Genomic DNA, 24,100 nt, shown 5'->3' on the forward strand with positions numbered 1-24,100 from the left:
AGTCAGCTACAAAAGCCCTCAGGGAGTTGGGGATGGACTTTGTGGAAGAGTACTAGTACCACTCACCAAAAGGCCACAACAAGACTGAACATCCATCCCCTTAGCATGACAAAGTCGACAGAACTTAATGGAGGAGCAACAGGCATCAAAAGCGAGCAGTGTACACACGGTACTGGAGCAGTGGAAAGAAAGTTTTGGAAAAACATAAGTGTTGTCCCTCCAAAGTATCTAACCTAGAGCTCTGTACTGAGGAATCCAGATACTGGCTCCTTGGGGAAAAAGGAAGAAAAATCCCCAAACATCTATTGTCTTCTGTGCTCTTCCCCTTGGTAACCCTAGACTTCAGAAGTGTTGCTCCTGGCCAATTTCTTCTTATACTCAACATACTTCCCTTTCTTCTTCTTTTAGGTGTTAGTAAAAATCATCAGAACCTCATTAAAACAGACATTCTCCAAAATGTGGGGTACTGTCCTGCTCAAGGAAAATGCCTACTTTTCTTTTTGAGAGATGTAAAGTACAGCCTGGGATGAAGGCTGGGTTCCCACAGTGCCTGTGGGAGAAGGCAGCCCTAATAACCTGCATGATAAGCAATGAGGAAAATAAAATAAGGCCTAGCCATGCTGAGAAGGTGCAACAGACAGCCCCTTCACCTTGATCCCTAACCCAGCACTCCCATCTTGACAGCATACAGCTGCCTGACGGCAATCTGGTGAGAGGGCATAGTTAGAGTGCTATGGTTAGTTTCTTAACAGATCTCAGAAGTAACCTGATTTACTACTTAACCATAACTGCATTTTTCAGAAAGGATAGGCAGAAGAGGAGGTAAAAATAATATAAAGGGCTTATGTGAGATTAGCAACTATAGATAACCTACTCTAGCTGCAAAGTTATCCCCATCTGGGGATCTTTTTTAAAGGAGGGGGATAACAACAATAACCAAAAGTCTCATAAAATAAGCAGGCCTCTTCAACTGGTCATCTATGTTACTGAATAAATTATGATGCTCAGTTGCAATCAGTGATTCCTTCCTTAGTTTTTTAAAAAAGACCAGTGGAGGGCTGGAGATGTGGCTCAGCGGTAGCGCGCTCGCCTGGCATGTGTGCGGCCCGGGTTCGATCCTCAGCACCACATACCAACAAAGATGTTGTGTCCGCCGAGAACTAAAAAATAAATATTAAAAAATTCTCTCTCTCTCATTCTCTCTCTCTCTCTCCTCTCTCACTCTCTCTTAAAAAAAAAAAAAAAAAAAAAGACCAGTGGAAGCTTTTCATTATGCATACCCATATTGCAATCACCTTCTTTCCACTTATCCTTTTCACTCTTGATAAATCCTCAGACTGGCAAACAGCATTTCTCTTAATATTTCTACTTCAAGATCTATAACTGTCAGAAGTTACCTGCTTACTTACATAGACCTTTCTCCTGAGAAGCTATCCCTGGCAGTTAATGCTGTTCTCCCATTAACACATACTTTGGGGGTAGAGGCTGAGTGACAAATGTGCAAAAAGCAAGGGGAAAAGGGACCATCCTCCATGCCCCCTTCCCACTGCCCCACCATACAGCGTGCCCCACTTCTTTGGCTCTTAGCATCCCATGCCACGGGTTCATGCTCTTTTACCCTCTCATGTCGGGGACTCTGCTTGCCACGGCTGTCAGCATCAAGATCCCTGTATGTCTGTTGGCAACAAAGTAGAAACTTAAGCTCCATTCGGATGCTCTATTTGAAACTACTAGATGAGAGCGGGACATTCAGAGGCAGAAATTCATTTCAATGCATATCCCCTGTCCCTACTGGTCTCCACCCAACTTACCATAACCCCAATCAAATTCCAGGACCCAAGAACAATTTTTTGCACAGCCATTCTGTCCACCTGGCCTCCAATGAGGTCAGCTATATAGACGAATAAAAAACTATGGTTAGTACAAAGGTGGAACAAGCACACTTCTTTCACACAGTGGCATGAGATCAGAGGCATTCAGTTGAAGGTTAGTAGGGTGAAGTTTTCCACAATAAGATATTAGAAAGAAAAGGTGCAGAGGTAAAAACTGGCTGGAATAAATGACCATTATGAGCCCAGAGGAAACTCAGGTAGACCCTCAAGAAGAACATATTTTATTATAGGGAGAAGTAGATGAAGACTGGAAGCATTTTCAGTTTATAGACAGGAATACATACATGAGAGAAATGGGAACCTGTAACACAGGCACAGGGCTGCCTTGCTGAACTGAGGAAATCATTAACAGCAATCACGAGAATGGGGAAGACCCCCATGCTCATCTACTAAGGACAACTAAGGACTTTCACCTTATACCATGTACTGGTGCAAAATTGATCCAAACCTTCCCATGTGGCTACCCAGAAGCAGACTGTCTCCATAAGCATAATGAGGCCACAGCTTGGGCTCCTGAGGCTAGTGACCAGGATTCAATTTTGGTTCCATTACTTCCTGTGTGGCTCTATACAAATTATTTGGCTTCTCTACCCTGTGCTCAGTCTCCTCATTTGTAAAATGAAGATAATAATGGTACCTGTTTTGTATTGTTATTAGAACTGGCTAAGATGACACATGAAAGGAACTTGGGTCATAGTAAATGCTCATAATTGTTATAATTGTTAGCTATTAGAGACAAAGAATTGGGCAGTTACTCCCCCCCCCCCCCCAGGACTAGGGATTGAACCCAGGGCCTTGCACATGCTAGACAAATGCTCTACCACTGAGCTACACCTCCAATCCTGGTACCTGAATCTACCATGGCTCAGATCTTAAACCAATGGACATACATTGAACCTCTAAAATCAGACTGTTACTAGTAGTCCCCTTTTAAATAGGCTACCTTAATTGAGAAAATGTCTTTGCACAGATCCTGCCCTCCAAATTAGCATTTTATTTTACAGGGATATACCATAAAGGTCAACAAAGCCATTCTATAAATAAATAAGTATGCTTGCCACAAATGTTCACTAGCCATGTCTGTGGTTAATATTCTGTGTGTGTGTGTGTGTGTGTGTGTGTAGTACTGGGGATTGAACCCAGGGCTTCATGAATGCTAGGAGGCAATATATCATAGAGTTACCACCCTACCCCTGTAAAACAGCTTGAGTGATAGGCCTGGAATGTGAGTGGGGCAGATGGGGAAGGGTGAGCATTTGTTAGGAGGAATTGGGTAAGCAAGAATCAGGGCTCTCAGAATCAGAAGGAATCAAACTCACGTAGGGAGGTCCTATAAAGCTTCCAAATGCCCATTTTAATCACAACTTACAGAAAAGCAAGAGAAAAATGGCTGCTTTAAATGGGATTTTATAAAAATGCATTGCTATCAGGGCTTGTAGGCCTCAATCTCCACAAAATATAGTTTTATATTTTAGTTTGTGGTTACATACTTATATTCCTAGGATGGAAACTAGATTAAACTGCCCAGGATTTGAATGTACAGTGCATTATCCTGAGGTCCATTCAGGAAATGCCAATTTGTAGCACTATAGGTTGTTTCTGCTACAAATGGTTTCTACAAATGGTATATAGCATTTAAGTAGAAAAGAGGGATTACTGAGTTGGTCTTTACACAGGCAGGCAAGAAGACAGATAGGACATAGAGCATGCAGAGAAGATCACCTGCTGTTCACTGTGCACCTGACAGGCAGGTGAAGTAGGGGGAGGAGAAAGTGTGATCACTTTTTTTGGGCAGGTCCGAGAACGTTCCTTTTCCCGTCGCTTTTACACCAATAGACACAAACAGAGAGAAGATTGTTCAGACAATGGCTACATGAAGGGTAGTTCTGGAAAGGCTGATGGGCATTTTCCGAAGCAACCTGAGAGGCCCCTTCCTTGCCCCTCGAGCCTCAAAAGCAAATCACTATGTGGTTAGAGAGGGTGGCTTGTCACAAACTCTTGATGAGCTCCAGGTTGGACTGACACCTTCTGTTAGGCACTGATGGCACAGGTAATCTATGTAGCTGGTGAGAACTTGTGATGTAGCACTTTCTAAATGACAGGAATCAAGGGATTTGGCAGGGAAGTTGGAGAACAGGAAAATGGTCTTAATTATAAGCAGAGAAAAAAGGCATTCGGGCCCACTATAAGTGATGTAAGACTACCTCTAAAAAGTTGGTGACGCATACCCCACAGCAACAAAGCAGAACGCACAGGTATTTGTGATAATATCCTACCTACTCTTTTCACATCCTAAATAACATTCAAAATTTCTGAGAATACCAAGGTAGGACAAAAAGTACAGGAAACAGGATAAAATAATTAGGCATATTTCACTAATTGATACCATATATATCTTCATGACTTTTTTCCTCATTCTGCACCTCTAAGAAAACTTCTCTGCATTTGACAAGCAACTGCACATTATCTTGGGCCTCTTTGATTCCTTTCAGGTAATTCTTAGTTTTCTCTGACCAGATGACTGCCTGGGGTAGGCATACATGTAAAGCCTGCAGGAGGAAGGCTTTAGTAGTCATGAGACCAGGGGAAGCATCTCCACTGTTTGTTCCCACCTCAGGTAACAATCTACTTCCAAATCAAGGCTGGTTCTTGCACAGAGTTTGCGTACAGGATGCACTTCTGGGATCAAACGCAAAAGGAGTAGGGAAGGAAAGAGCTACAGTGATTATACAGGAAGGTTAGGAAGAGAAGTCACTGGCAAGCAGAGTTGTTATTCATTTCTCTTCTTCCATACAATGACTGAAATTGAAACTGATTTTCTTGTCAACTCAGCAATCACTGCTGTGTCTGTCACACCCTCCTGCATCAGTGGGAACAATGTCAAGAGAAGCACAAAGTGAGCCACAATGAGGTGCTCCAGTCAGCACCCAGTTCCTGAAGGGAGATGAGAGGCCAGCAATCAGGGCAAGACAGAGCAGCAGCCAAAGTGCTCCCAAGTTCTTGTCTTTTTAGGTATCTGTAGAACCTGACATCACATCCACCTCTAGTGTTCAGGAGATAAATTTAGAGGCCAACACTCAGGAAAAGATTATTATGTGAATAGTATAAATTTCAAATAATATTCACAATCTCCAACTTTATAAAACCTAAAGCATATAAGGATCTAACAAGGTTTTCATTACTTGTGATTTCTTATTTACCCATCTACTTAGTTGCTCTATCCAGCTATAATCTCTGGTACTTATTCCTAGAACCTATGTTTGACTTTAAGGGGTTTAATCTGCTGTACAGATGGCCTATTAGTATCACCCTACTTCACTGATTGTGACCATAATGACCTGATTACAAGCTATGTAAGTTTGGATGAACAATAATCTCCATACCAATCCCTGAAAAATGCTATAGGCTATCAGACAATCGTAAGTAGTCCCATGAAACCAAGCTCCTGATGCCTCTTCAGGGCAGCACCATCAGATTATGAGCTGATGAGTCCATCTTCACAGGACTGAGGCCATGACTCAGCCAACGTCTCAAGCCACATTCACTGCCCCACACTTCCCAGTAAGCCCACCAAAGCTATACCAGGCACATGACATAGGATTATCTATCCACCCACTTGCGTAGATTGCTTCTGATCTTCCCACTTTGTTTCTACCTCAGGCTACCCTCTATGAGTCTACAGAGTTTCTAGAATCTAGTTTAGAATTTGCATCACACCTCAATATCCTCAACTAAGATTACTTTTCAAATCTTATCTTCCACTTCAAGCAAGGGTAAGAAAATAAAATACAGTAAATTTTTGATGAAAACATTTCAGAAGACCTCTCCTAAGCATAGAAAAAGGGAAGTTTGACTTTGGCTATGAGTTTGGACACCACTTCCAAGATTCCATCTTAGCCTTATGGGCTATGCCTTTCATGTGGCATATTGTTATAGTTTTAGAAAGTAACATTTTTCCTGAATGCAATTTAAATAAGGCCCAATTCAAGGTTCTTCAGCATATCCTGTCAACAGAGGCTATGTTACAGCACAAGAGGTGAGTGAGGCCAACTGTGGAAGATGCTAATAAAATCCAGGATCAGCTTATCTGACCTATCATTATCCTATCAGTTCTACATGATATCAAACTATGAGAAAGCTATTCCAGGTTCTATAGAGCAGAAATTTGCGCAATTGTGATGTGAGAAAAAATATAACAGAGACTTCCAATTCCTCAGATAAGTTTCAGATAGGTTTTCTATTATAAAACAGGATGAACAATAATCTCCTTTTTACACTGTTAGGATGAGCAATTTTCTGGGAAATCCTAAAACATTTTAGTGACAATGTCAAAGAGGGTGTTTTTGGAGGGTGGGGTGAGGCAGTGGGGGTACTGCTAGGGATGGAACCTAGGGTCTTGCACCTGATAGGCAAATCCTCTGTCACTGAGCTATACCTGTGGTCCCCTAAAAGAATATTTTATTAGTTAATCATTATTATATACATTTTTGAGATGAAGATTTCCTATGTTGCCCAGGCTGGCCTTGAACTCCTGGGCTAAAGCAACCTTCTTGTCTCAGTCTCCCAAGTAGCTGGGACTACAGGTACATTCCACATGCAGGCAAAAAGAGTTATTTCAAGTATGGACAAAACCCAAGAAAAATGCCCATGACACCTTTCTTTGTACAAGGTTTGAAACAAAACTATACTTCAAAACTACTGTCATGGTTATCATTTCCCCATTTCATGTGAAAGGCTCTCTCCACTGCCCCACCTCTACCCACTATTCTCAGGTCTGATGAAGTCAAGATTCTCCCAGCAATGGACATGAGTAGAGAAGCTAGCAAAAAGTTAACATGGGACAAATGTTACAACAGTTAAAGCCCCAAAGGTTGACATACCTAAAAAGCTTGTCAAATCACTTCAGCTAGTTTCAGCACCAAATTAACAGTCTGCCTTTTAAACTGGTTTCTCAAATCCCAAGGAGTTAACTGAATCATGGAATTGAATCAGCACTGTCTGTTCAATGTTTTCTCAGAGTTACTGCTCAAATGAGCACAGAGCCTTCTAGCCCTTGTGAGCTAGGCTTCTCAAGGGCAGATATGAACACGGGCAGACCCAGAAGCACGAGTAGGGTGGAAAGACCTATGGCAACAGCCCCCATCCTAATCCCTGAGCAGTTCCTTTACCTGTTTCCACTGAGGGATGGGAGCAGGGAGACCCTGCTCAGGCAGGCAGCAGGTCGGCTGGCTGACCCCACGCTCTTGTGTCGGCTGTGACACACAGGCCAAGTGTGGGTGGGGGACAGACATGGAGACAAAACAAAATAAAATACATTAAGGTAGGAAAAGACACCGAAAAAAAAAAAAAAAAAGTACCCATGGAAGACAGACAATGATCTATGAACTGTGAGAAGGCAGGTGGAATTTACGAAAGGAAGGAAGGAAGGGAAAGAAGGAGCCCCCCAAATCAAAAGCAAGTACAAAAAAGAAGAAAAAAAAGAGAGACAGAAGCTGTGATTCTCATTATTCTTTCCCTAAACCCAAAGCTCTCTGTCTAAACTATTAACTCTAATTTGGAAAACTAATGAGGAAAGCAACCTTTTCTTGGAAGCAATTTACCTCCCAAAGAGGGCATTCTAGCCTGCCTGAGGAACCTGGGGTTGCCAGAACATCCAGGCAACCTCTAATGTTTCCCAGTGAATAATACTATCTTTCCTGCAAGCCACAACATGAAAAGATAGGAGTACAAATACTAATAACTAAAGATGAGATGTGGTCAGACGCCAAGAAAATCAGTGCCACCTGCCTGGTCCATAGGGACAATGGTTGATAAGAGTATGGAGAAGATAAAGAGACAAAGAGAACAAAAAGAATAGGCCTCCTGTCCTTTGGATAACCTTTCAGGTTATCAGGGAGTTTTATAGGAATTTTGAGTATAAATATCAAAATCCCAATGCCCCCCTTTGTAAGAAGCCTTGGTAAAGCAAGGCAGTGACAAGACTTAACAAGGACACCTCAGGTCAAATACTGTCTGGTACTCTCATGCATAAACTGGGGTGTGTAATTTAATATCCAAATGTTCACATATTCAGTAGTATCCTAGAAAAACACTTTGCAACACACAAAAAAACAGCTTTATTGCAAGAATTGTTACCTCTATTTCATCATGAAAGATGGGGAAAAACTAAAACAACCAGCACTAGAATGACTCAGCACATTTTGGAAAATGCCAAAAAGATTTGGGAACACATGGGAATGTGCCTAAAGTTAAATGAAAATAGCAGAATAGAAAAATACATTTTAAAATGACCACCATTATGAAAACAAGAAAGCATGGGGGAGGGGAGAAAACCAGAAAGCAATGCAGGAGTACATTAGCAAAATTATAGGTACCTCAGTTATCTTTACTATGCTTTTCAGCATTTTAATCAATAAGCACATACTTATTTTATAATTTAAATATGTGTGTGTGTGAATTTATACCCGTGTATAGATAGATGTATAATCATATATTTTTTAGATCCCACTTGACTTCGTTAAAGATGCCTCAGACTTGTGCAGAACATAAAGCAGCACTGAATGCCTAAGATGAGCTTAGGAAATACACATCTCTATCACAGTCAGACAAGAGAAAATTAGACACTAGTTTTGAGCGACACGGTCCGTCTCACTGAAAAGGTCCTCCTTCCTGTATGACTTGGCCAGTCTGGGTGGGAGATGTGCTTACCTGTCTCCTTATGCCAGTAGTCTGTGCAGGCGCATTCTCTTCGAATTTGGCCAAAAGCTGGGTTGCCATGTACTTCACTTTATTCTGGTTTCCAACAGCAACATCCATCCTCCTGTCTGTCAGGGTGCTCACCAGTGTTGGTCTTTCTCCTCTGTAGCCCCTGGGAGTTTCCTCCTGACAAATGGCAAGTACCAGAGAACCAGACTATTATAGGTACCCTTCACTTATTTCCTCCTCCCTTAAAGAAGTGTAATCAGGATCCACACAGTAGCTTTAGGTTGAGTTTAACAGCTCTCTTTAAGGTACCAATCTCCAAATAGTCAATAAGACCCTGGCACATGGGGCATTATAAGAGTTTTTGGACTTGTGCTGGTATCACCATTTCCCACAAAAGCCTCTGTAGTTGGCCAAACGTGTGACTCCAAAGAGATAGGAAGGTCTAAGTGCACATGTGTATATACGTTTCCTGGTTGTTCTCTAGAAAATTAAATAAAGATCCACAGAAAAAGCTGCTCACAGAAGTTTCCATAAAGGATCTAGTGAAACCAATTTGGGAATTAACAATTTAAACCAAAAAGGAAAACTTAGTATAATAATTCTAGCAAATCCCGAGATGAATCTCACCTCCTCTGATTGACTAGTTTTTCTCCTCTTTCCAGCTCCATCCAAGTCCTTTTCCTTTTTATCCTGCACCAAGAAAAGAAGGAAGCTACATCATTCCGTTCACTACACTTTGTCATTAATTTGCAGTTACTAGAAAAATGACTCCCACGTGTTGGTACCTTGGGAGAACGCTTCCGAGAGATGGTCTGCCCAAGTTTGCTCAGGAAGGAGATAGGGGATTTGGTGCTGGCTATCAGAACTGCCTTTTCCTCAGCATTCAAGTCCAAGGTGTCTGTAAAGAGAAATCAGCAGTGTTCAAGGACAGCCCTCGAGGGTGCTATGAAGTCCTGACCAGAACCACTCTGTCTTCGAGGGGCTCATGGAAAGGAATCTCAGGAAGCTCTAAAGGCAGCTCTTTGTAGAAATGCCACAAAGTTTGAGTCTGGACATTAACCCTTCTCTTTTCCACCCACATAAACAAAACAAACTCTTTCCTCAATATACTTCCATTACAAAAAACTGCCCTTCTGCTTTTTTAAGGTCCTTAAGTGCTAAAGCCTTACTTTGGTAATAAAAATTTCAGGACAGAGAGAGGGAAAGGGAGAGAGCAGAGCAGAGCCTAATAGGGTCATTGGTTTGGGTAGATGTAGAGGCCATAGTCTTTGCTGAGTATATTAAGGGGCTCCCCCTAAATGGGAATATTTTTGTTAGAGTTGCATGTTTCGCGTATGTAATCAGGAAGAGACTCAGATACCTATAAGAGTCATGGACTAGAAGACACTCAGGAGTGGTACCATAAACTTTATGGATTCCAAAATTTTATTAGTATCAATAGTAATTGAAACTAATAAAAAGAAATCACTAATATTTATTAAGTGGTCCCATATGCCAAACATTCTTTGTAGCATATCATAATATAATTATGTATATTATCCCATTTTACATATTACATACATGAGGCATAAGGAAATTTAGTAACTTGCCCTAGGTCAAACAAGTGAAAATACTGGGATATAAATTCAGGTCAGATACCACGGTCAACACTGTTAGACATTATACTACATTTATTTCACAGGGCAATAAATGACAATAAGAATATTTTTTGTAGCCCCATGATAAGTAGAGGCAGCAGGCTAAGAGCCAACAAGAGATTTTGGGGAAACCCTAAAAGGTAGAAAGAGAAACTAGAGAGGGAACAGTTACAGAAGAAAGAATAGTAGGGCACTGTTACAGAAGCTGAGAAGAGAGAATTTCAAGGAAGAGAACATTTATTCTATAGTGCTGAATGATGCAGAAGAGGCAACTACATGAGAATGAGAAAAGAATATGGAAGGATGATTCTTCCTAACTGTAGAAAACTGTGTTGAGAGAGTAGTACAAAGATAAGATGGATTTCAAAGTGTTATAAAGTTTAGGTAGTAAATAGAGGCCACAAACATGAACCACTTCAGAAGGGCTGGTTCTGAGGAAAGGAGTAGGAGAAGGCAGGAGAGTTGAGGGGAACAAAAAAAGTTTGAGCAGGAATGATTTTTGCATATTTACAGATTAAGTAAAAAAAACTTTGTAAAATAATGAATGGTTTAGAACATAAGACTAGAAAAGAGAAAAATAATGAAGCAATTTTCAGAGAACTCTACTGATAACTGAGACAACATTTCAGTTATATTGCATAAGAAATGCCTTCTATCCCAAGTTGGAATTAGGATCTCAGCAAACACAGATCTGCTTTGCCTCCACATTGAGCAGTAGAAACAGAGTAAGCCTGAGCTTGGTGGTATTGTATTTAGTGGTACTGATGAAGGGCACAATTGGAAGGAAAGACAGAAATGCCTGGACAATAGCTCAACAGGAAACTAAGAATTCCATACCACACCCACCAGCTCCTTACCAGTAGAGGAGAGTGAGTCCTTAAACATCTCATAGAACTGAGTCAGGTACATCACCATGGACAGCTTGTCAGGCTCCCCAACAGAGGCCATGTCTTTGCCTGTCATGATGGGAGAGATGCCCAGTTCTTTCTCAGCAATATCAAAGGCCAGCTGGTTATTCTTTTCCACATTTTGTTCATCCAAAGAATCAAAATCTCTGAGAAACAGGACAAGGAATATAGATCAAGTTGGGCTGACTGTCCTCAAACCAGAACATACAATATCACAGGATCATAGTCATTTCTTGGTCTTTTTGACTAAAATCCAGGGAGCAGTGCATCACTAGGATCTGAGAGCAGACCTGTTTTTCTCATCTCTTATTCTCCTTCCTTTGACTAAGGAAATGCAAAGCATCCTCAAGAAGAAATGATTAAAGATCTATCCAATAAAGGAGAACAAGAGGGAAAAAGTTGGCTCCTCTCATCTTTCCAGTGACACAAAATGTAAACTCAGTACAGGAACTATCTTCAATATAGATTCATCTATACCCAAGTGCCCGCATATAAATGAATGTCAAATAGTAGTATGAATCCTATCTGGATCAGACTGCTCCTAATAGCCAAAGCTACTACCACCATGGCCCTTGGCCCTGGCAAGCTGCTAATGTCCTAAAAATCAGCTCTGGTAAATCTTACACAGCTTTCTCCTGATGGGAAATTCCAAAACCTACATAAGATTTTCCCATTGCTAAATCTCCTGAGTTTTCCCAAGTATTTAGATTAACAAATATTTCCTATTAGGTTTGAAGCTTCTTGCTATTCAGAGTGATATCTGACAGCATTATTTTTTTTGGGGGGGAGGGGTTTTGCTGGGAATTAAACCCAGGACCTTGTGAATGCTAGGCAAACACTCCACAAATGAGTTATATCCCAAGCCCCAACAGGCTTGTTTAGGTGACTTCAGATTACCTGGAAACCCTTATTTTGTGCTAACCTACTGAACCTGTGGCATTTTTCCATTAAACAAAAAACAAAAAGCACCCTACTTCCTTTTCTCTCACTGCTTTATGTTTGCTGTAACTCCCCTGGGCCTTTTCCAGGCACACTTTGGTGTAATCTAACAGGAATGTGTCCCCTCTGGCCCATACTCACCCCTGTAACCCATCCACTAGGTCCTCTCAACTTTTCCTGTCATTATCCTTCCCTTTCTTGCCCTCCATTTGGAAAAGAACTTATCACTTGCCTCATCTTCTGAAGCCCTTCTGTGCCTTTTGTCATAATTTTTTTTTCAAGCTGTTTTCCCTCCCCACTCCTTTCTTTTGTGGGAGTGAATAAGTACTATTTTCATTTACCTTCTACCAACTTCTGGATGAGTTGAATGCAGGAGCATTGGGGGGTCACTTACATTTATTGAAGCATATTAGAAATCCTCTACTCTTTTCTTTTTACAGCCTGGTATGGAACCCAAGGCCTTGTGCATGCTAGGCAAGTGCTTTCTGAGCCATATCCTCAGTTCTCTCCATTTAAATTCTACACTGTGCAAAGCTGTTTTTATTAGATCTGCCTCTTTAGTTTATAACTATCTCATATATATGGACTACGTACTTTAGGATTTCTTAAGCAATTTTAAAATAAACAAGAAGTAGGCCATTAAATGGACCTAATGATAAAAGGTACAGGCAGCCAGAATAATTCAATGCACTCTACTTCTATTTCTGAATCTTTCTGTTTGGCTTCTATGGTTATGAATGCCTGTGAGGGAAATACAGTCACCACAGCTGACCTGGGGTAAGCCTAGTGTACTGATTCTGTAGATAGGTGGATGAAGAATCGACAAAAGAGATATTACTAGTATACTGGGTAAGATGACATGAACTTCATGAGCTTGACAGAATTTTTTAAAATTTTATTTGGTGCTAAGGATCGAACTCAGGCCTCGAACATGCTAGGCAAGTGCTCTACCACTGAGCCACAACCCCAGCCCCTGACAGAATTATATTTGCAAAAAGTGTAGTCATTGACAAGAAAATATCAATGAACCATCATAAACTGGTAAGTATTCATTGTTTTCGGTTTCACTGGCAGTGACATATTTGTTTTGAGCTAGCCAAGTGTTCAGTGTTCTAGCCAGGTTTCCCTTGTGACCAACAGCATCTGAGATGGCTGGCCAAAATGAAGAGTTCAACCTGGGGCCAATAAACAGAGTTTTCCCTTGTGTAAAGTTAACAGGTCCAGGTGGGTGTTAAGCCAATTTTTTTACTTTATGAGTGCTGTGATTTTTAAAAACCCAGCTAATTTCCAGGTGCAGTAGTTTATATCTTTAATTCCAGCAACTTGAGAGGCTGAGGCAGGATTGCAAGTTTGAGGCCAGCCTCAGCAACTTAGTAAAAAAAGAATAAAAAGGACTAGGGATGTAGCGAGGATGTAGCTCAGCGGTAAAGTGCCCCTTTGTTTAATCCCCAATACTAAAACTAACAAACAAAACACACAACTCGGCTAATTGTTCCTGGACTTAGCAACACAATGCTTGACATATGAAGTTCTAAACATAGCTAAATCAAATCACAGTCTTCTGGAGAATGCATCGCACTATGTACCTCATTTTGGAAAGAGCACAAAATTTGACTACTTGATAGCAGGGTGCTCTGAGATCTTTGGTGGATATAAAATAAAAAGTACAGTCATGACTTACATCAGATCAGGACGGTATCTGTGGATAATTGCACATAGAGCCAGGCCACTTTTCCAAGACATGGTGAGATCTGTCACGTTTACTCCTGCATAACCATCTGTCTGCCTTTGGCACCAACTTAGCAGTTTGCTTGAACGAGCTACAGATTCTAAAACAATAAAACAAACTATTATTGGAAGTGTGGTTACCTAGCAACACTAATATAAGATCTGCTTTGCAGTACACATATCCAGTTCGAAAAACTACTAAAGGTAGGGACAAAAACAGTCATTTCTAGACTTCAAAAGAAAATAGTGAGGACAATGTTATATAACTGGTATCATGATCCTGGAATTTTAGGTACCAATATACTCATATTCTAAAGTCAACATCCAGCTGTGAAGAGACTAAAATTTCACAACTGGGTACTTGTGCTGAAGTCCAGTGTCCCTGGGAAACTCCTGAAAACCGGCTTAGATGGAAGAGTGCCACTACTGAGCTGTCACCCTCACCTGCAGAGCAGTCTTAGGATTTACCTAGAGGGTTGCTGGGTCTGAGGAAACCTTTTCCTCCAAAGCTACACTGGAAAGACTCTATTCTATCTAGCAGCACCTTAGAGTAAAAATAATTAAAGACTTGCTCTTATAATTTCTAAAATAGTGAACAATTTGTGAAGTGATGACACTCTGTATGGTTACATTGACAAAGGCTGAGGACCCCAGACTATAACAATACTCCAGACCAGTTTGGTACCCTGTATTATAAATGATCACATCTTGAAAAACTGAGTAGGCAAACACATACACCTGGATGTTTTCCAGTTCACTGACATGTTTCTAAAACCAGAATGATCATGCCTTGGAAGAGCTATGATATGGATCATTTGAGAGAATCTGTGAATTCCTATTTGTGTCCAAGAAAGTCTGTTCCCTTCCCTAAGGCAGCTGGAAATATTTAGCTTGGCACTAAATAATTTAGAGATTTGTGAACATAAGATAAAAACTGCTATCATAAAAGTCCTGGTTAAGTCTTTCACAGGAAATATATTCTGAGATTACACATAGAACTACCCCTAGTGCTATCTTTTAGCTCAGATATTGACTTTATTCAGATGCTTCCCAAGTCTAGATATCCATACATCCAATATGTGCTGGGCAACTTTTTGGCCAGCTTTTTGGCCACCATAAGGCTTTGTTCTACCACAGGCTCCCTGCCATGATGTTCTGCTTCACCACAGTCCCCAAAACAATGAAGCCAAGTGATTATAATCTGAAACCATGAGGCAAAATATATCTTTCCTCCTTTAAGTTGGTTTACCTCAGGTGTTTTTTCACAGCAATAGAAAGCTGATGAATACAACAGTCCAATGGAGAAAGGAAAATGTTTTAATCTGCCTGTTGATTCATATATTCATCTTGATATCTCCAAAGCACATCAAATTCAAAATGTCCAAAATGGAACTCAAACCTTTTCACCCTCCCACTTCCTTGTTGAGACTGATGCAGTACCCATCTTTTGCCCCTAAGGGCAATCAACTGGCAAAGTCCACTAATTCTGGCTTCTTAATAGTCTCTCACGTAGGGACTGCAAATTGGTGCAACCACTCTGGAAAGCAGTATGGAGATTCCTCAGAAAACTTGGAATGGAACCACCATTTAACCCAATCATCCCACTCTGAGGTTTATACCTAAAGGACTTAAAATCAACATACTACAATGACACAGCCACATCAATGTTTATAGAAACTCATTTCACAATAGCTAAGCTATGGAACCAATGTAGATGCCCTTCAACTGATGAGTGGATAAAGGAAATGTGGTACGTATACACAATGGAATATTACTCAGCCATAAAGAAAAATAAAATTATGGCATTTGCTGGTAAATGGATGGTACTGGAGACTACTGTGTTAAGTAAAATAAGCCAATCTGAAAAACAAAGGCCAAATGTACTCTCTGATATGTGGATGCTGACTCACAATAGGCAGGAAAGGGAGGTGGGAAGTGGGGAAAGAGAAGGAGGATGGGAATGGGAAAGACAGTAGAATGAATCAGATATAAATTTTCTATGTTCTTATGTGAATATATGACCGGTGTAATCCCAAATCATGTACAACCACAAAAATGGGAAGTTATACTCCATGTATGTAAGATATGTCAAAATACATTCTACTGTTATATATAAAACTAAAAAGAAACAAGAAATTAAAAAATAGTCTCTCATACATAATTAATAAGGGTAATGTTTTTGATTACCCACTCCATGCTATGCATTGTAATAAGTGCTCTATATATGTCACATAATCTTCATGATAAACATAGGAGGAAGCTATTATTATTCTCTTTTCAAAGATGAGGAAACTGAAGTTCGGATGTGTTAACTAATGTGTTCAAGGCCACACATTTTGCAAATGGCAAGGCTTGGTCTGGGACCCAGCTGCACCTGGCCCCAAAGTCCAAGTTTTTCTAACTGTGATCTACCGCTTTCTCCCTTCTCTATTTCCAGCTCAGTATCAGATTTAGGGTTCACCCCCTGTAGTTTGATTATTGCAATGTATTTCCAACTAATCTCCTCGCCTGTCGTGTATTTCCCTTCTCCAGTCTATCTTAATTATAGCTGACCAGGTGTACTCAATGTCAAATAAAAACTTCAGGGACCTCTCAATACACACAAAATGTGGAATGGCCTTTGCCTTTAACATGTACAATGGCAACACCACAGGCCCCATCTAAAATGCTACCACATGTTCTATCAGTTTCCCCACAAAACTTAAAAGTGGGTGTAGTATGCACACTCTCTTTTTCCTCTCCAGCATCTGTATCTAATTTATCTCTACTCATAACACCTTAGCCCAAGGTAATTTTTTGTTGTGGGAACCTTTCTTGTACATTATAGCAGGTTTAGCAACATTGCTGGATTATATCCACCTAGAAACAGTAGCAACCTCCCCAAGTCATGACAACCAGGAACAATCAAATGTTTCTTGGAGGGCAAAACCACTCCTGGTTGAAAACCACTGCCATATATGGTATTATGTTCATGTGATGGCTTTTGAGTAGACTGCTCTGAAAAGGGTTACCTGTCTTTCAAAAAACCATTTCCAGAACTCACCATTGCGAGTCAACTTTGGGGTAGTTCGGGAATTCACTAGGTTCTCCATTTCCAAATGAATATCTTTCGTTTCTCCAGTATCATATAAATGGCGCACCTGGCAGAAAATTGAAAAGAAGGAAAATCAAACACCATGTAACAAATTCCCACCTAAAAACAGAATGACTACGATGAAAGACTGGGAAAGTGGATTAAGTTTATTTATTTCTGTGTATGTTTATTTATGTATTTTTTGTTTTGGTGGTGGCATGCTGTAGGTCAAACCCCAAGCCTTTTGTATGCTAGCATGCACTCTACCACTGGGAGCTACACCCTCAGCCCCATGGTAAAGTTCAGACAGAAGTTAAGGTGATAACCTTTAAATCTTTTATGGAATGGGTTAGGTTATATAGAACCAAATACATAGCAACTGTAAGAAATTGTGCTGAAAGTTAACCACTCAATCACAGAGGTCCCTCTGGTGAGTCTCTGTTGGACAATTAAGGCTGCTCATTAACAGAATTTATAAATATTTTACCACATATATATGGAAGGCCCAAAGGCACAAACTTCGTATAGAAGACAAAAAATTACTCTAGAACACAGAAAATATATCAAATAGGTTGCTTTCTAAAATTCTATTCTTAGGGATTGTTATGCTTTGTAAAATGTCATTCTCAATACAGTAATGAGGGTTCAGAGTTTTTGAGAACGCAACAGAACCAAAAAATAATTGGTTTACAATAATAACAATATCTTCTACTTTCATGTTTTTATTTTTCAATGTTCCTTCAGAGAACAATCTCATTTTCACTTACAATGATCCTGTGAGTAGGTAGGAATTCCACTTCTCAGCTGAAAAACTGAGGCTCAGACATAGTAAAATGACCCATCTGAGTCACAGGTGATTAGTGACCAACAGGCAAGTGGAAGTCACATCTTCAGAATACTGAACCAATCAACGCTCTTTCCTCGACTGTATGTGATTTAAATTAAGAGGCATGAGATGAAGTCCTAGGTACACTATTTTGGTCACATTTGATCTTCTGTAAGTATTCAACAACTCCATGCCTTAGTTGCTCAACAAGTTGATGGAAAATAACACCTACTTCCACCAATTCAGAGAGATACCGACTTGGATTACTGAAATTACGCTTACGTATAGGTATATGGGATTACTGAAAGTGTATATGGTATTAAAACCAAACATAATTATATACATTTTGATCTATTAGAGTTCTGATCAGTCCTGAGAATAGGCCCAGATGCACATATCTGACTAGAATGCTCTTACCTGGCTTGGCCGGAGGAAGTTGACATTAATATTGGGATACCTAGTGACGGGGTCGATGCTATACTGGCTGAAGTTCTTGCTCACATTCTCAGGGGTGGTTTGAGGCAGCAACCTATAAATGCTTTCCCTGCAATAACACACAACATAGAAGTGACAAGCACAATAAACATTTTCCTCTTTTTGTAATATTTGTTTTGACAGTCCACCAAATTATCTGATGTATACAATATATCTTCATTCTTGGAAAGTTTTCTTTGACTCTACATCAACCCTAGCTTCTCAGAACCACCACCACTCAGTGATTTCAAGGACAATGGATTAGTTAAGAGCCAAAGAGAAGAACAGGACAATGGTATGGGGAGTGATAATTGTCTGGTCTAATTTAAAAGGCAACTAATTTACTATTGTGTTTTTAAGTGTGCCAATATATACTTTAATTTTAAAAATTAGGTAAAAAGAACTGTCACCACATTAAGCCAAAATGCCTTAAGGTTTGAGAAATGTTTAAAAACAATTTGGCGTTATCCTTTCAATCACTTTCCGTTTCTTATGTTAGCATGTTCTGACTATGACAATGACTTCATCAGATTAAGCCTTTCTAGCTTAAGGTCAGGATGATCTAAATTGCACTTTTTAAGTATTTGTTCACGTAATGGTCATAAAAGAACCAGATGGTATATAGAGATTCAGATATTATTTTCCAATAATAAAGTTATTTAGAAAGGGACAAGAGAACAGTCCCATTAGATCATCTTTAGGTTTCTAAAATTTTATGAAATATTGTGCCTTTCCTCTTTTTTTTAAAAAAATATTTATTTTTTTTTTTTAGTTGGTAGTTAGATACAATACCTTTGTTTTTATTTATTTATTTTTATGTGGTGCTGAGGATCAAACCCAGGGCCTCGCACACGCTAGGTGAGCGCACTACTGCTGAACCACAATCCCAGCCTCACCTTTCCTCTCTTACATATAAAAACATCTTTAATGAATAAAGGAAGAGAGAAAGAAGAAGGAATAACTTTTACTCAGCCTGAGGAGTAAGCCACTCCTTTTCCCCAGTTTTTTCATGGAAGAGACTTATTACCTCTCTGCCAGGACTTCCAAGGGGCTGGTTCCTAGAGACCAACTTCGTACCATCCAGGCAGAGTCCATAGCAGCTAGAAAGCCCCGGGCTATTCCTGTTCCCATGGGCCAGAAAGGCTAAGAAAGAGACACAAGTCAGAGTTAAAATAAGTTATCTTTCTTCTCTTCAGTACTGGGGATTGAACTTGAGGCATAGCTCATGCTAGGCAAGTGCTTTACCACTGAACGACAACCCTAGTCCTTTTATTTTATTTTGTCATTTAATTGCCAATGCTGGCCTCAAATTTGTAATCCTCCTGCCTCAGCCTCTCAAGTAGCTAAGATTACAGGCTAACACTACCCTACCCAGCTAATAAATCATTTTTAAAAGAGTTAAGCTAAACTGAAGAACAAAAGGAAGTGTGCTGCCAACAGTTGTATTTGACAACTATTCAGACTCTGGACATCTCCATTTCACAAACTAGTACAGAGGCAAGTTATAAAAGTTGCAGAATTTCTAACCACTTTTAATGTCATTATTTTTTTCCTGGTTGGTATAACTCCTGCAGAGGTCTTGCCTATGCTGCTGATGCTCACTCTACAGCCAATACACCCAGATTTGCTCCTCATTATTACTGTTCCTCAGTACTGCCTCTACCATAAAGTTTCCCTTAGTACTCACCTCTAGGAGGCTGTCCCCAACCAGAGCCACTAATAACTGGTGTCCATTCTGTTCCCGTACCAAGGCTGCATTCTCAGAGGCATACATACAAGTGAAGTCAAACATGGCCACATCAGGCTGCCCATAATGATTGATGGCAAAATCTAGAGAGGGCAGCTGCTGTTGCGTGGAGAAGTCAGCCGCCTCCCGGGCATAGTTTAGCAATGCCTCCTGGTCCACGTTCTCCCGGGAAAGCAAGAGTTCTGTGTCAGCATAGTCCTGTCCAGAGAAAGAAGAGGTACAAGATGGAAAAACCCAGGCAGGGATGGATGGCTTGACTTGAACATAAAATGTTAGACATAACCTAGTTCCACAGCTTTTCCTTCCCCTTAAAGTGATTTAATATTCCACCAAGCTTGTACACAAAGTAAAAAGTTTTGGGGTGAGGGGTGTTTCTAAGAGTAAATAGGCTTTGCTGCCTAAAAACAGTCTTGGCTTTTCTATTTGCTTGGAGCAAGTCGCTACTCCTCTGATCCTGGCTTACCTACCTCACAGAGTTGTTCTGAATAACAAATTAAATAATTTCTGTAAGCTGAAGAAGTATTTAATAGTTTATGTTATCTTCTATAATCATTATCTTTTGAATAGCAAACAGCTTTTTTTCAGCTGGGAACCCAGACTTGCATAGCTCATCATGCTTAAAGGAAGAACCTGAAAACTTCAGTGCCAAAGAGATGTGGTGCTAGGAGCGTTAGTAGCTGAGGAGGACGGGAAGGAATGAACTGAAAATGGAACACAGGTTTTCAAAATCATATATAAGATTCTGTAAGGCTCTACAGAAAATCACCAACAGGAAAAAACAAAAATGAGAGAAAAAGAGCTTTAAGTAAGAGACTAAAAAGTTCCTTTTCTTCTTTGGAGGTTCCTGCACACTGAGCCAAGTCTCTGTTCTCCTGAAGTGGAGACTCAGTTTCCAAGTATTACTGATGGTACTTTCAGCTACAACTATAAGATGTCAGAAGTCAAAACACACTCAGGTTGGTTCTAGAAATACTGCTTGTTCAACATTAAATGGCTACAATGGGTTTAGTTTATAAACAGCACTCACAGAAGGCACAGCTCCTGCCCTATAAAAAATGAAAACAAAAAGTAAAACAGATCTTAATTAACAGTCTAGATTGCTCTTATCTATTTTTGACTGACAACCACAGTTCTGCCCAGATGGTAAACTTAAGTCTTAACTTAGTCCCAGGCATCCCAACTGCTTTACTGGCTAGTTCTTATTGATAACAATAAAATAGCCCCAGATAATGAACACTTTATAAAGCATCCAGCCAAGTATGTCTTGCTTCTGCTTTGGCAGAATGGGCTATACAAACTGCTTTGTCCTGTTTCTCCCTGCATATACACAGGACTGCTATGCTGAGAAACAGACACAAGGTTCATGGGTGGAAAGGAGACTTTGTGCTGCAAGCATGTGCTCATCAACTCATTCTCCATTTGGTCTCAATATGGCAATAGTGTGACTCAGACTAAAAGGACTTGATTCATTATCATTCTACAAAGACAAAGGGCTCCCTGAGATTCAGCTTTGAGTCTGGTGGGAATTGTACAAGCCTAAATCAACACCTCTGGTGTTTATTTGCTTCTGTTTCATCACACAGGGGAAGTAATTCTCATATTCAGACCAATGAGACCAACTAAGATTTAAGACACTTTCCTTAAGAAACCATCCACCTTGCAACTCTCTGATTTCAGATTATCTCCACACAATTAGTTTTGCACAAAAAAAAAGAAAAAAAAAAAAGGCTGGCTAAAGATGGACATTAGGCCCTTGTTGTTCAGTGTGAACAAAGCCTAAATATACCAATTCAGTGTTGCCACAGTAAAACCAGAGCCATAATCAGGCTGTCATAAGCACCAAGCATTGCTTCTTGATTGAACTCTCTTCCCTCTATCACTTCCCTCCCAAAAAAAGATCTACTGACCAACCAATAATTGGTCATATATGAAATTCATTATAATCTCAAACAAAGTCACCTAAAATTAAACTATTTATGCAAGAAATGATTCTTGACATTTGCTTTGAAACAATACAATGGCAGGAGAGGTGAGTGGAGTGGGGTTTTATTGAAACAACATTGGCCATGTTAATAACTGCTCAAGCTAAAGAATGGGCATAAAAGTTCATTATACTATTCTCCCTATTTCTGTTAAATTAACAATTTTCCATAATGAAAATATTTTTTTCAAAGTTAAACTAAAAACCATCAGTGATTTGAGGAGATGTGTTCAATGCTCATCTTTATTCCCTTGTAGAAAAATCCTATCAGGCAATAAAGCCCTTTCTCTTGGTGATCATATTAACAAATTCAACAAAAGTGGTTTGAAAGAGATCCATTGCTCACATGCAGTATCACCCCTTTGTCCAGTAAACTCTGCTTTTTGGCTGTCATAACGAAATAGTGCGTGTCATCTTTGTAGTAGACGATGTTCTCCAAATCAATACCTGCAACCAGAAAACAAACATACATAGGAGTTTGCTGAGTAGGGCAGCCAGAGAGACTACTTGGGTCTATCTAAGACAGGATCATAAAATTCCAAGCAGGAAGATGTTTAGGTCCAGATTCTCTCTTCCTGCCTATTCAGTTCATGAAAATAAGGGGAGCTTTGTTTCCCTCTGTACTATTCTTAATTCACCTTAAGTTATTCTGAAAACAATGACCAAAAGTTAACCCAAACATAAGAATTGGAAAAACAAAAAAGAGGATAATCCTTACAAGAGGGTATGGCTTAGTTAACAGATTAAACCTCTTTGAGTCATCAAGGAAGCTAGAGAACTAGAGAAATCTCATAAACTGGGCATGGTTGCATACACCTGTAATCCTAGCAGCTCAGGAGGTTGAGGCAGGAAGATTACAGGTTCAAAGTAACTTAGGCTGTGAGCAACCAAGTGAGACCTTGTCACAAAATAAAAAATAAGAAAGTCTTTGGGGGCAGCTGGGGTTGTGGCTCAGCAGTTGAGCGCTCGCCTAGCATGTGTGAGGCACTGGGTTCGATCCTCAGCACCACATAAAAATAAATAAATAAAAATAAAGGTAAATTTTTTTTTTTTTTAAAAGGGGAAGTGGTGGTGATGTGGCTCAGTGGTTAAGTGCCCTTGGGTTCAATCCCTGGTACCAAAACAAAAACAAAAACAGGGTAGATGCCTGGAAGTAGAGAATGAGCTATTGTCTTTTTAATTCTATTCATCTAAAAAACAAAGGCAATGAAATCAAGTCTAGAAAATAGAGAATAACATCTTATTTTATTTTTATGTGGTGCTGAGGTTTGAACCCAGGGCCCCACACGTGCCAGGCCAGCGCATTACTGCTTGAGCCACATCCTCAGCACCACATAAAAATAAAATAAGATGTTGTATCCACCGAAAACTGAAAAATAAATATTAAAAAAAGTTCTAAAAAAAAAAAGAAAATAGAGAATAAAATACATATTTTTTTTGTTGCAGCAAAATACATCTATTCAAAAGCCATCATACAACAATGTCATTCCTATCTGTCACATGGTTTGCTTTCAAGTTCAAATGAACTCAGGAAGAAGACTGCATACTTAATATCTGTTAGGTTCTCAATAAAACCAGAGAGCTACTAACTGGCAGTTTGCTATATCTAGTGCCATAACTTAGCATCACAATGTAGAAATAAGGGATTGGGGATGAGTTGGTAGAAAGCAGAATGAATACTTTAAAACAAAACAATAAATAAAAACAAAATCTAGAGCAGCCTAGCCACTGTGCTAAAGACTGATAATGCTAGAGCAGGAAACAGAATGATATGGAACCATTAAGCTAAGAACAAAGCACAGGAGTGAAGAAAAAGCAGGACAAATGACATATAACAGTAATAACAAGCACCATCCACCCTATCAAACCCCCAAGAAAAAAAGTAATAAGTAACTATTTCAATGTTTAACCTTATTACTTTGGAGGAATCTATACCAACCTGTGGCTTCTCGTAGCTCCTGGAAAAATTTTTGGTTAAATATGAAAGCCACACCACTGATCTCTTCCACTTTGGCTTCTGCTGTTGTATTTCGGTTAATAAAATTTGCTGTAATGGCAATAGCCAGTTTGCCACGAAATTCTTTCCGGCGAAATCCTGGAGGGAAAAAAGTTTTCATAGGTGGCAATTGGCTAGAGAAGAAAGATGATCACTTCAAATGAGGAGGGTGTTGATGAAGACATTAGGGAAAA

At 39.8% G+C, this 24,100-nt stretch overlaps 1 protein-coding gene across 12 annotated transcripts in view; it reads right to left on the minus strand.

Moving 5' to 3' along the window:
• Window positions 1-24,100, minus strand: part of Mical3 (microtubule associated monooxygenase, calponin and LIM domain containing 3) — a 198,040-nt gene that overhangs the window by 88,844 nt on the left and 85,096 nt on the right. For 11 of the 12 annotated variants that reach the window (XM_077798621.1, XM_077798616.1, XM_026413871.2 and 8 more), the window contains exons 6-19: window positions 23,850-24,005; window positions 22,257-22,357; window positions 19,870-20,127; window positions 19,210-19,325; window positions 18,126-18,252; window positions 16,853-16,949; window positions 13,763-13,910; window positions 11,092-11,288; window positions 9,383-9,495; window positions 9,225-9,287; window positions 8,601-8,774; window positions 7,061-7,144; window positions 3,615-3,713; window positions 1,619-1,675 (exon numbers count right to left, since the gene is read on the minus strand). In XM_077798621.1, the coding sequence (XP_077654747.1) occupies window positions 1,619-1,675; window positions 3,615-3,713; window positions 7,061-7,144; window positions 8,601-8,774; window positions 9,225-9,287; window positions 9,383-9,495; window positions 11,092-11,288; window positions 13,763-13,910; window positions 16,853-16,949; window positions 18,126-18,252; window positions 19,210-19,325; window positions 19,870-20,127; window positions 22,257-22,357; window positions 23,850-24,005 (1,790 nt within the window). The remainder of the gene's footprint in view (window positions 1-1,618; window positions 1,676-3,614; window positions 3,714-7,060; window positions 7,145-8,600; window positions 8,775-9,224; window positions 9,288-9,382; window positions 9,496-11,091; window positions 11,289-13,762; window positions 13,911-16,852; window positions 16,950-18,125; window positions 18,253-19,209; window positions 19,326-19,869; window positions 20,128-22,256; window positions 22,358-23,849; window positions 24,006-24,100) is intronic. The other variant, XM_077798619.1, reaches the window with a different exon arrangement.

This window comes from Urocitellus parryii, chromosome 5 (assembly GCF_045843805.1).
Source record: "Urocitellus parryii isolate mUroPar1 chromosome 5, mUroPar1.hap1, whole genome shotgun sequence".
In the NCBI taxonomy this organism is placed as follows: domain Eukaryota; kingdom Metazoa; phylum Chordata; class Mammalia; order Rodentia; family Sciuridae; genus Urocitellus; species Urocitellus parryii.